The following is a 13,442-nucleotide window of genomic DNA, read 5'->3' on the forward strand; positions in this document are numbered from 1 at the left end:
TCTGAACTCTTAGATCATTCATATCTAATAAGAAAGTTGTGGTAGGCTTTATAAATAATTAGCTCATCTTTTTATTTTCTATCTTGTGAGAATTCCAAGTGGACAGAAACATGAACTTAAAAACATAGTGTAATAATTTTTAGTAGTCTTTAAAGCCAAAAGTGAATAAGTAAGCAGTTATATGGGAGTGCCACTGTAAAAGCATTGCCCATGGAATCCCTGTGCTAAGTGCTGGGGAGTCACTGTGATGCTACACAGCAGGGCCACTACAGTTTACATTTTGTTTTTCTTGTCCTTGCTTCTTACGTTTGCCTTAGGTGTTTCCTTGACTTTGCATAATATCACATTGGGGAAATGTTTGTTGTTACAATAAAGGAGGTGATTAGTTTAGAAAGAAGGTGCCTCTATCTTTCTTATCCTGGGAAGTGGTTCAAGGATAGACGTTTGAAAGTTGTTGCTCAGTTTTGAAGTAGGCTCAACCTCCAGTTCTCAAAAATGTATAAGGATGATTTAGAAATGATGCATGCACATTTTACGCTTTATGGAGGTTTAAATTCTTCACAGAAACATTTTCACCTCAGATATGATTATCAGATTTCCACTAAGAAAGTTAATTATACTCAAGTATTGAAAGTGAAAGGCTTAAACTCTCCGAGTAAGTTTTTAGTGAGTAAACTACTGAAGAGTAATACCTAGTAGGGTCAAATGTCTGTTGGGGGCCGAAAGTGTGTTAACTTCCTATATTTGATTTTCAAATAGACACCAAATCCTACTGCAAGCGAATTTATACCTAAAGGAGGATCAACCTCCAGGCTGAGTAACGTGTCCCAGTCAAATATGTCTGCCTTCTCTCAAGTTTTCTCTCACCCATCCATGGGAAGTCCTGCTACTGCTGGATTAGCACCAGGTAAGTTGAGTAACTTTCTAGTGAGTTTCAGGTATCAGATCTGTAAGCATTGTGGGGTTTTTGTTTGTTTGTTTGTTTTTGTTTTTTAATTTTATTAGAACTGAAATTGTATACTTGAATGACTCACTTTGCAACAAAGAGCATATGCCTTAGTCTCTGAGCCGAGTAACTCAGAGCTGGAATGACAAGCTTGTGTTACTAGCCCTGCCCCCCTCCTTTCTTGCTCTCTCTACACTTGTCCATTTCCTTGCCACCACTCCTTCCATTTGGTTCCTTCCCATGGCTTCTCTTGTGGGTCTTCGTAGTTGAGTCAGCAAACATTCTCTGCCCTGGAACGAGGTGTCACACTAATGCCTGGAGATGCAAACGTGCATATAAACCTCCCCGTGAGGTGGGGTCACAGCCCTTGCAAAAGCACAATCTATGTATCAGTCAGGCATCCATCTAGAAATTCTTACAGAGGTTTCTGTGCTTCTGCGGAGCTTCATAAATTAACCATTATGTTTTGATAAAGAATCAACAGAAATGAGCCAGTCATAAAACATTTTCTTAGTTAAATCCTTGTATCAGAAATCAATATTGTATGCACATCATTGATGAGACTACTTGAGGGTTGCCCTTGTAAGGAATCCAGGCTTTACATGTACCAGGGCTACGGGTTGCAGTGCCATGCTCCCTGCAAAGGCCTTTTTAAATGAGGAGGTGAGAATATTACAAGGAATTTAAAATTTAAAAGCATTTGGCTTAGAAAAGGTCCCCAGCCCCTTTGTGGTGTTGAAGCTTTCTAGTAGCCTGCAGGCGCTGTTTTCAAGGCTCCATGCTGAGTAGCACCGGTGTGGCAGTGGCCAGTCCACAGCCCCCTGCAAAATCTCACACTTATTTAAAGCATTATGGTTTGTTTTTTCCTTAATAACCCAGTTAGCAGTTGTCAAGCACAAACTTTGTAGATCACATCTAGTTGCAATTAGTTACAAAAGGTTAGACCAGAACCTCTAGGGTGAGTTAATTGTAACTTACTGTCCTGCATACCTATGTTAGAATAGTCAGTCTTCTTCCTGTTAATGACATAACCATTTTCTCTGGGGCTGTTTGGTATCAGAACACATAAACTCTTGGACTTCAGCAGCCATTGTGTTAGGAGTGCTTGTTTGGATGATCGTTGGCTAAGCTAGATACTTGGAAAAGTTCTGGGATGAGAAAGCACATTTATTAATACTTTTCCTCCTCCTGTCACCTTGTTAACAACTTCATTCTTCAGATGAGAAAAGAAAAGCTGAGGTGCTTTTCCTTCAGAGCATCATTTAAAAAACCCTTCAATTCTATTTTGTTTTTCTCCACAAATACATTTCTAGGCTGGGGAAAGTGTTGATTAGGTTATAGTCCACACATGTGATGTCTTGGTTGTTGTGTGCACATTGGACTTCTGAGCATGAGCTGCAACTTAAAGTGCCCTGGGCTGTGGTTTACACTTACGGACTGAGGACTAGCCTGGGCTTTCAGAACCCCTGTGGTTATTCATAGGTTTTATCTGTAAGTAGGCATTTTCCTCTGGACACAGGTTTTATTATCAGAGGTTGATAGCCTTCCAAAAATTAGGAATCATTAGTTAACACCTTTTTCAGAATTGACTTTCCAAGCACAGTCTAATAAGAATACTTTTATATAGCTGGTCTAGAGAGTGTTCTATTAGCAAAGGTTTTCCTGAACTGATTTTTAGGAAGTTTTGAAGGTGCCAAGTTTATGAAATGATAGTTTAATGCTTTTGTGCCACGAAAATAATTTATTTTAAGCATGAAAATTACTTGCTGACTTTGAAAAGTCACACTTTTTCCTAATGCTGTTTTGATTTTATAATAGACTTAGTAAGCTAAGAATTAGCATGCTTTAATTGGCTGTTAACAAATTGATATAACCACAGCATGTTTAAACGTGATGAGAGTCATAGAAGCAGCATACATTTCTGGGTAGCGTTCTTCATCCTCATGTGGTGCGTGGCATGTGCACACGTGACTTAGGGACTGAACACCTTGCTCTGCTTAATGAAAGAATTCTTGAGTCTAAAAAGATGGCTATTAATGTATAAATAAGAAAAAGAGTGACTTGAACATTTTCAAACATCCATTCCTTCAGGCTTTTGGATTGAGCAGTCAGTATATCGTATGTCAAATTTTATGCTTAATATAAGAAAAAGAATAATTTCTGTGGTAAGCATTATTAATGATACTCATTATTACCAATTTTATTTTAGGTTTTTTGTTTGCTTGTTTTTACATGAGTGGGGCTCAAACCCAAGGCCTCATCTGTACGAGGCAAGGGTTCTGTCACTAAGCCGTGTACTTACTCTGCCCTGATTCTCATGAACTGAAGGGAAATAGGAATCCGTGTTCTGAGAAAGCGCCAGTTGTTCATTGCACGGCCTTAGAGGTAGTGATGCCAGATGAGTGGGACTGTTGATACTGCTGTTGTCACTCTGGTGTAGGAGAAGTGAAGGGGAAGAGGTGGGGACATGAACTGCTTCATCATTCTTGCTCACTAATGCTGACAACATTTTAAATGTGGACATTACAAACAAACCTTAATGATTTTGAATGGTTTGGGTCAGATGATCCCTTCCGTGCTAAAAAAATAAAGTTGTATAGCCTATTAGGTCTGTGCTTTCTGTCAGAGACAAGGAAGAGGGGAGACTTAATTCATCTAAATTGTAGAACATTTGGCTTCTTTTGCAACCTGATCCAGGCATCTAAGTAGATGGAAACAGTTTCCGTAGGGCTTGTCTACAGCAGCCATTTTTGACGAGTTGTGAAATCTCTGCCTGCATTGCTTAGAGGCTGTGGACTGATTGGTGGTTCACCGAGGCAGCTCAGCTCACATGTCAGCGGGAGGAATGGAAACAGAAATGCTTGGTTGTGTTGAACTGTGCTGTCGTGGGCTGTCACTCATCACCTGCTCCTAGTTCTTTAGCCTTTGTCAGATGCTTTTACAGGCTTTTCCACACAGTTTTAATTCCTTTCTTTACATTAGTTCATGTATGTGTATATCCATAAAACTGAGCTGTTCTTTAAAAGGTAAGATGGAGGGTAAATCAGGAAAAATAATTAAATTGACAAAATGTATAGGTTAAAAAAAATACCTTCTATAAATTGTAAGGATGAGATAATGCTGTGAGTAAAATGAAACCCACTGCTATGTCTGCCTGCTGTATCTGCTGTATTCATATGCGGATATCCAGCTATGTTCAGCTGGAAACGACCAACAGCGGGCATCTGATGGTTCAGAATTCCCGAGTTAGAGCATGAAGGTTCAGAGGCTCCGACCTTAATTGTCTTGTGTCCATTAAGAGTGTGACATTGCAAAGTCATAGATTGATGAGTTCTAAACATAATCATGGTGGGCAGGAGAGAAATTCAAACACGTTTCCTTGTAATTATCTTTCAAGACCATCCTAAAATTGATTCTATGAAATTCTTAAGTAATTCTACCACAAATTTATTTTGAAATTTTCATCTGAATTGTTTTCTCTGAATTGTTTTTATATTTCTATTAATAGAGATCATTCTTGATTAAAGTACTATAATTTTTAATAAAGTACTGTTATTTATTTATTTATAATCTACCACAAATTTAAGTATTTGCAATGCTTAAGAAAGCTTACTCAAAAAACCCCAATTTTTTTTATTGGGAAATAATTTCTTAGCTGGTGTACATTTCTTGAATACAGAGAATTTTAATAATTCAGTAAGTATTTTTGAAGAACTTTTAAGAATTAATGTTTAATTTATATAGTTGAGTAAGTCAAACGAATCTCAAGAAAGTTTCAGAGCATCAGAACTAGAAGTCTGTGTGGTGAGGTACTGATCATTCCTATTAGCAGCTTTGAAGTATTTGTTAAGTATTATTTTAAAGTTGCATGTGTCCTTTTTGTAACCACCTTGTTTTTCAGGTATGTTCAGCATAACCTTTCAAATCTTTTAAGGTTCTCTAGTTTGAGAATTACTTTATTTAATTAAAAACAAATGTAAAACGTTAACAGTTATTTTACTGTTAAGATCAGGGCGGTCAAGAGTTTTTGAGCAGAGGAGCATTTTGTTGTCCTCTAATGTTGAGTTGGTCCCCAAAGCGGCTGCTGCATGAGTGCAGGTGCAGACACAGACTGGTCTCCTGGGGAAGGTTGCTGGCAGTGAAACTCTAGACCATACCCAGGTTGGGGATGCTATCTGGTTGTATTCCTGTCCTACTTGGGATTTTCAGGAAACTGAGAGGCAAGACGTTTTTGGCGCAGAGGGGGATGTGGCTGCTGCAGCTGGCTTGGAGTCATGTCAGGTAAGGCTTAACTAGCTACTAGTAGTTAAGATGCTACTGGCTGGGGAGGGCCCTGCTTAATTTGCCTGTTAGACTTGAGAGGTCCAGTTGTGGTTTTCCAGTGTGCATTCCATTCTGTTGGCTGTCTTGTTCCTGAGCTGAAGGGAGGGGCTGGATGGGAAGGGGTAGGTTCCCTTCAATGGTACTTGGTAGATTCAGTGACCTACATTGATAGCAAACTCCTGTAGTTCTTAGATATGATTGTATTGTTGATAATGAATATGACTTGACACATTTGAAACCTGGACAGTTCTACCAAATAGTCCTTTGGCTTTCCATATACTACTTTGTTTCTGTATGAAGACAGTTTAAAATCTGAAATGGTATTGTTCAGTGACATTTAAGGTGTAGAAATCAAGTTATAGAAATAAAACTATGAAGAGAAATAACAAAAACAGGATGGTGATTCTTCTATTAGACTAGAGAGGGATTTGAATGTCCTGTGATCTTCCTTGCCATACTTGTGTGGAAATAAACATCCTACCTAGTTTACCTTTGTTTTATAGGTGGACATTAAGGGAGTTCTGTCGGCAAGAGCCTGCTGCATTAGTGAACTGTGCTCGTGACTGAACTGAGAGGCAGAGAGAACGTATGTTAACAAAAGCCTAGATCATTGTGAGCCTTAGGTGAATGTGAGTGTGGAGAGAGAGAAGTTCGTCCTCTCCCTGCTTCTAATCAAATAGGTTTACAGCTCCAGGCACCATCATTTCTTGTCACTTTTCAGCTTATTGTTGTAGACACCGGTGGAGAAAGCCTACAGAGTACAGTTGCTGCTGTGGTTGCTTGTGTAGTTAAGGGGCAGGCCTCACTCTGCAGGAGTCATCTGGATGGTTGTAGCTCTTTCTGCTCAGTTATCATTTGAATCTTAGCTTGTCTTTTGTCTTTTAGATGTGCATATAGTTGTCTTAGAGGACAGGGCACATGGAAAGGGCCTTGTCGTTCGCCCTTTCTTGTTCCTCCTCTGCATAAACATGCAGTGAAGAGTCCTGACCGCACCTCTGCTGTGGGAGGAGGGCTATCCTGGGCACTTAGTTCTAGGTTATTTGGTCATGAGCCTTGTACACACTGACATTACTAAAATGAGATTGCCCCCTGCACGTGCTGCGCATGTTTAGAGTACTGCTTCTGAAACTAGTAACTAGTAGTGGTCACTTGTTGGGGGTGGGGCGGTATGCCCACGTGCTATTGAAACAACTATGTGGATCAGTAGGATGGAGATGATGCTTCAGGTAACTGCTCTGCCATCTTGCGTCACAGTAGTGTGGGTTTAGCTGTAGACACACTTCCCCAATGCGGAGACTACATAGAACAGAAGTGCATTTCTTGGTTATAAAATAGTTGAGGGCAGGTGTTCAAATCTCTTCTCAACATTTCTCTAGTCAGCCAGAAGCTGCGTGTGGAAGAGTACGTGGGAAAGCTTAGACCTGTGGCCTCTCTCCAGTCAGGATCAACGTTACACTACTTAAGTAGTCGTGCTACACTTCTGTCTCTTTCGATGCAAAGTACTTACAATTGACAACTTTGAAGTATTATTTAAGTATTTTGAGCCTGTATTTTAATTTTGTAACCCACTTCTATCTCCTTTTTTTGCTGATAAAAGACTATCAAAGCAGCTACAATAACTGACCTAGCTACCTCTACATGAACTGAGAAAGAAAAAAAAAAATGGTTCTTTTGCTTCCAGAAATGAATGTGGTATCCAGCCTTTCATGTGCTCATTCTAACACTTCATCTTTTTATGTACTAGTGCACAAAGTAAGAGTTTTACGTTTGTTACTTCTCCTGCCTTCCTGTCCTTTCCCCAGTTCACTACCTTTCTACTACTGTAAAATCTAGATTCGGCTTGTGAGAGAAAACACGCATGCCTATGTTGGTGAGGCTGGTTTCTCACACGTGTGTGGGGCATGCCCATTTTTGCTGTACAGTCTAGTCTTAGCTGTTCCTGCTGAAGCAAGCCCCCCACTGTGTTCTGATGTTCCTTTGAAGTAATGTAAGTGCTACCAGTGAAAAGACCACAGGAGAGAGAGCCTGTCATCTCAGTCATCTCAGGTCTTAGGGCAAGTCTGAGGACGCCCGGGCCTTTCTCTGCTTTTTTCAAGCACTAGAGGCAAAGGAAGGTGTGCATAAAGGGCTGTGAGCCAGGTGGTGAGTGACGCAGGACTATAGGGTTGGTTAATGTCTGTGTTATACACAACGTTGTGAGGGTGAAGGCTGAAGTAATTCTGCTGTTTACAGGGCAGGCCTTGTTAGGTCGAAGGGAAGATCAGGATATGGCGATGTCGGAAGGAAAGTAATCCTATGGGTGGGCATCTCCACCATACACTGCTGAAAAGTACACGACTGATACAACTTGGGCTAGTCAATGCTGTGAGTGGACAATATAGGACTTTCGTTGTTCAGGATAGGAGGAAGCTTTAGGACTCATAATCACTTTATGAATTCATACATGGGTGTTTCTAACGCCCATGTATCTTTTCTGTCATTGATGCAGTTTAACCAAAGGGAAGTATGGTCATATGAACCAGCTTTAAAAGCTATTAACAGGAAAACCAGACATAGATTAACTTGCACTTATTTTGGCCACGTTCCCATATCTCCTATGAAAGGTTTTTGTTTGTGTGTGTTTGTTTTTGATGGTTTAGGGAAGTTAACAAAGCTCTGAGAAGGTGTAGAAGCAATTATCACTGCGGGGTGGGGTGGGCAGTTGTCTGGTGTTGTTTCATTTCATCTGTGTGTTAACACAGAGTTTCTCTCCCTAGCCCTGGCTTTCCTGGACCTTGCTTTGTAGTTCAGGCTGGCCTCAAACTCGCCTGCTTGTGTCTCCCAGAAATACCACTTTTCATATGATGTAATGACCATTAGTAAGTAGCTACACCTCATTAATATGAAACATTTTCTAGTTTTTGTTTATATTTGCTTCATGTGAAAGACACCCTTGCCTCTTCTCCCCAAGGCCCAGGGATCTTGGTATGTGTCCCTCAGGCTGGCGTTGCTCAGGCCTGCAGTAGTCTTGCTGCCTCCTCTCAAGTGCCTGTGTCATCACACCTGGCATCTGTTTGGTTATTATGTATATATAGTGTTCTGCCTGCACGTATGCCTACACACCAGAGGGGGACATCGGATCCCATTACAGATGGTTGTGAGCCACCATGTGGTTGCCTGGAATTGAACTCAGGGCCTCTGGAAGAACAGTCAGTGCTCTTAAAGTACTGAGCCATCTCTCCAGCTCCTAACAAAGTTTATCTTTATGGTCTCATTTCATAATTTTTAATTCTTGATTTACTGATTAATTGATAGCTGCTCATTTGGCTATTAAAGGGTTTCAAAATAAGAATGTAATCAGATACCACAAACCCTGGAAAGTCTTGGATCCAGCATTGTTCTGTTGTGAATCAAGATTCTGTGTGCCTTAACAATAGAAAATTATTTACATTTTGTAAGTTATTTTAGGGCTAGCAAGATGGCCCAGTAGGTAAAGGGACTTGGTGCTAAATCCAAAAACCTTAATTTGATGCCTGGGACTGACTTGGTGGAAGGAGAAAACAATTATTCACAACTATCCTCTGAACTCCACTTGTGAGCCCATTGGCATGCCCACACACTCCTTGAAGGCCTTTTCTTAAATTAACAATGACGAAATAAATCTTAATTTGAATTAAAATACTATTCATGGCTAGAGTTTTCTGTCCTTGTTTAATATGTTACTCCTCTATTGCTTGTGTACTCATATTTTAAATTTAAATTCTGTTAGGTACTTTGTACACTACCCTGCACTGCCTGCTTGTTTCTACTGCCTAAAGGAGTGGCCCTAGGACCTTACATTCTGCTAGGCAAGTGCTTTCCCTGAGTTACATCCTCACTCCCCCTTGTTACTTAACAGTTGGTTCTGCACTGAGTTTGGTGATTCATGCTTACAAGCCCAGTGCCTGGGCTAACACAGGAGGATCACCAATTCCAGGCTAGCTAACTAAACAGCAAGACCATCTCTCTAGATAAAAAGTACAAGTTTTGGAGATTTTTCTCAAGTATATTGTTTCCTGTAATACCTTCATTCTTGGGATTGTGATTTTTTTTCTCCTATAAATGAGAAATATTCTTTGATTGTATGGATTTTCTTATGTTAGAGATTTTGTGTTTTTAACTTTTTATCTGGTCAGAGTAAAGGTGATACTGGCTTTTTTTCATGGTCTTCCAAGCACACATTTTCTTTCTGAAATCTATCTAATATCTCTGTTGTGAGAGCTCCTGAGTTGTTTTTTTTCTTCTTCTTCTTCTAGGTTTCTATGTTTCTCTCTTTGTTTCTATGAAAAGAACACATTTGAAATAGAAAACCGCTTGTGTTTGGGCTGGAGTTTGGACTCAGTGGATAAAGTTGGTATCTGAGTTTGGGTTTCTAGCACTCATTACACCCTGGGCAGGATTCACACGCTCCTGTGATTCCAGCACTGGGAGACAGAGACAGACGCCTCTGCCTTGCAGCCCAGTTTGTCTGTCTAGCCCTTTGGTGAGTTCCAAGTTCAGAGAGAGCCCTGTCACAGAATACACAGTGGTGAAGAGCTGAGGAGAAGAGCAGGTGCTCTCCTCTCTGCATCCACACGGCTTGTGTCCCCCTCACCACAGATGTTGTATTAAACTAAATGTCATTAAAGTAAATATTAACGCATCCCCAATATTTTAAAAGTTGAAAATTTGGGGATGTTAAAGTTAGCCCAAGTGTTTTTTGCTTCTCATATATAACTACTAAAAATGATTCTGAATTATATGAGTAATATAATATATCAGAGGGCAGGTTTGTGTACAAGCTTTTAAGCAGATGTTTAGACTGGTCTTGTTGTACAATTGTTATATATACTAAAGTTAGTGGGGAAGCATGTCCCCCTCCAAAAGAGGGAAGTGTTTGTTTTACATGCAATATGTAACGAATTCTTTCTGCTCCACTTTAATAATTTAAACTAGTATTCAGTAAGAAGGCACTATTGCTTTGAACTATTAGTGCTATAAAGACCTAATTGATATCTTATGAAAATTAACATGGCTCTAATCTTTGCACAATTTACAGAGGAGCAGCATACCCACATTTTCCCCGCTTTGTCCAATTAAAAGGCACTTAAGCTCAAGTTTTCTCTCCTCGCCCCCCTGCCCCAAATGTACATTTCTTTCTGGGCATGGTAGTACAAGGCTGTAATCCGAGCCATCAGAAAGGTATGGCAGTAATCTCTAATCCCAATAGGCCCGTGTAAAACACACAACTCAGTTATGATATTTATAAACTGTATGCCTAGATTGGGCAGATTTACCACTACACTATTCTATTCCCCAGCTATGAGATCCCTTGCTCCTGTGGCTTCTCTGGGTCATCCAGTTTAGTTCCATTTTCCTTCCACCTCCACTTCCTCTGTCTTCTCCTTCCCCCCCCCCCCCCAGTCCCTAAAACCTCCAGCCTCATCTTTCCCTTTCACTGCCCAATTGCAGGCGCCTTTATTTGACTAGTTAAAATGGGGAGAAGGTTCACACGGAATCACCTGAGTACGTGATCTACTCCTCGTTGGAGCAGCCCCTCTTGAGGGAGCAGAATTAACACCAAAATATAAGCAGCACCAGGACCACCCACAAGAAGGCTGGGGTAGGTTTGTGATTTCCAGGCCAGATCCTAGTAGTAGTGAGTAAAACACTGTTTATAACAACAAACACACAAATAAACAAAAGCCAGTGCATTCTTGACTGGTACCCACTCTAATTTTAAGAATTTAATTTCTCACTTAGTACCTTAGCACCTTATTTCTTTTCTGATCATCTCAACGTGACTTATAGAAAGGGTTTCGGGCAGTAAAGGCTGCACTCTTACTTATAGCAGCCTTTGCAGTCTGTTTGCTGGTTGCCCTTCACCCCGCCCAGCCACTCTTCTCTGCTGCACTCTGTTTGGCTGTGTATACCTTCTATAGGTACATCCAGTTCCTTGGGGTAGAGTCTTTGCAGAATTCCCCTGTGCTTTGGCTCTGTATTTGATCATACTATCTGTTCATTTCTTCTCTGAACTGTTTAAACTTTTATTTTTATTTATGATTCATTTTATTTAAATTTGAATGAGGAATCTTTTGGGAGGGATCTTTATACTATCGGAACATATACCTTTCCTTGTAACAGGATCTTACTAAATATTTTTCAAACTAAAATTTATGTAAATTTTTAACAGTCCCCAGCATATCCAATTTCTGATCTGTTAGTCAAATGTGTATATAAAACTGTGAAATTATAAATTCCAGAACTAGTTGACAAGTTTTGAATTCTGAATGGTAAAATGAAATATCCCTGCATCTTGCTGTGTCCCATCAGGTCCCCTCTTTATATACTATCTGTGCATTGGTCATGTAGAAGAGATCTATCTGTGTGAATATTGAAGTGTGTTCAACTGATCCCTAATACACTTACTGACTCCAGAGCACAAGGTATGACATGGGCCAAGGAGAAATTGTGAGAGTTCTCAATTTAAGAAACAAACAATGGGATCGATAAAGATCTAGAGTCGGAATGAAAATGCCTGTGAGGCTGTGCAGGAGGAAGGAATTGTGGATCACGTTGCTGTCTCACTAAGCTGTGTGAATTCCATCCACAGTGTACAGTGTGAGCTTTATGAAGAGGGCAGAGATGTGAAACTAAAAGCTTCAATGCTGCCCCTAGTTTCCAGTATCCACTAGTAATGTCCAGAAAGTAGCCACTGGAGACCACTTTCTTTTCTAACAAAGTCTCCTTTTGTCTACCTCATATGGGTTGTACTAGAGCCTGCACTCTGCTCTTTAAGAATGTATATTCAAACAGGTAAACCTCCCTCTGTTCTGGACTTTGCTTATTGTTCTGCCTCTGGCAAGATGCCTCCGTGGCTAATTTGCTGCCAGGTTTGGTGACCTGAGATTAACCCCCAGGAAGTTCAAGTTGTCCTCTGACCTCCACACCATATGTGCAGGTAATAAAATTTTATGGAAAAGAAAATACTTGAGATGAATTTTAGAGGATGGGTGCAGTTTGTTTTGATTATTCTTTTGGTGTTCTGTTTGTCTGTCTATCTGTCTGTTTGTTCAAGACAGAGTTTCTCTGTGTGGCCCTTACTGTCTGGAACTTGCTCTGTAGACCAGGCTGGCCTCAAACTCACAGAGACTTGCCTGCTTTCCAAATGCTGGGATTAAAGGTGTGCTTTCATCCCACCACCACTGACACCAGTTTAATCCACAGTTGAGCTGTGCATTGTGGTGCATGACTTTAAACCTAGCACTTGGGAGGCAGAGGTAGACAGTGCTCTGAGTTGGAGCCAGGGCTACACAGAGAAACCTGTCTCAAAACCAACCACCCAAACACAGTAAAAGAACCCTCATAGTTGAGAACTTATGAACTTTTTTTTCTGTTTAATCTAAATTTAAAATGTTTTACCTTAGTCAGTGAACTTTCAAAAAAAAAAAAAAAAACAGAACAAACAAATTCTGTAGTCTGATTTACATTAAGAAAATTGTAGTTTAGGCATGGTCCTGAGCTGTGCGCTAGGCTTGGAATAGGATTCTCTGTTTGCAGTAGCCATTACCCGTAAGTGCTGATCATGAGTTCCAGGTTCTTAGGAATACCCAAGGCAAAGTCAAGCTGCCTGTTGTCTGTCTTCTCCCTCCCTCCCTTTCTCCCTCCCCTCCCTCCTTCCCGTCTTCCACCACTAAGTTATACTTTCATACTGTACATTCATATTTTTCTAATATTTCCCTAGCAAAATTCTCACCAGCCAATATTTAGTTCATATGGATAGTTCTTTTTGACAGTGCCCATGGCTTTTCTTTTTGATTCACCTTTCAAGCTGTTATTTAAAACAGGGTGTGTGATATGGAAAGCAAGAAGTACATGATCACCTCTCTTTTATATCTTCAACAGTTTTGCCTTTAATTCCTCAAAGTTGGATACATTGTATACGAAGCCCCCAAAGTTTCAGAACTGTGAGAACTGGTAGGAGAGAGTTAAGAAGGGACCTTGGAGCACCTGCAGCAGGAGATGGCAGCAAAGCCTTCCATTGTATCTCTGCCTCTTGGGAATTTGTAAATCAAAATTGCACTTAGAGCTCAGAAGGGTTTCCAAGCAGCGCTCTCAAACGAAGTCTGTATATAGCCTCAAGATTTGAAATTAGACAGAATTGGCTTGTACAGGG

The 13,442-nt window shown here is 40.4% G+C and overlaps 1 protein-coding gene across 8 annotated transcripts in view; it reads left to right on the top strand.

Annotated features, from left to right (window-relative positions):
- Positions 1-13,442, top strand: part of Pan3 (poly(A) specific ribonuclease subunit PAN3) — a 120,978-nt gene that overhangs the window by 59,957 nt on the left and 47,579 nt on the right. For 7 of the 8 annotated variants that reach the window (XR_015047027.1, XM_085837448.1, XM_085837447.1 and 4 more), the window contains one exon: positions 760-907. Coding sequence is in view for 6 of the 8 variants with exons in the window: in XM_085837448.1 (XP_085693574.1) it covers positions 760-907 (148 nt within the window). In the remaining 2 variants the exon portion in view is untranslated. Of the gene's footprint in view, positions 1-759; positions 908-13,442 lie in introns of those variants that run through there. The other variant, XM_085837453.1, reaches the window with a different exon arrangement.

The sequence above is a fragment of the Mus caroli genome, unplaced genomic scaffold (genome assembly GCF_978045245.1).
Source record: "Mus caroli unplaced genomic scaffold, Mus_caroli_1 scaffold_4, whole genome shotgun sequence".
NCBI classification, from domain to species: Eukaryota; Metazoa; Chordata; class Mammalia; order Rodentia; family Muridae; genus Mus; species Mus caroli.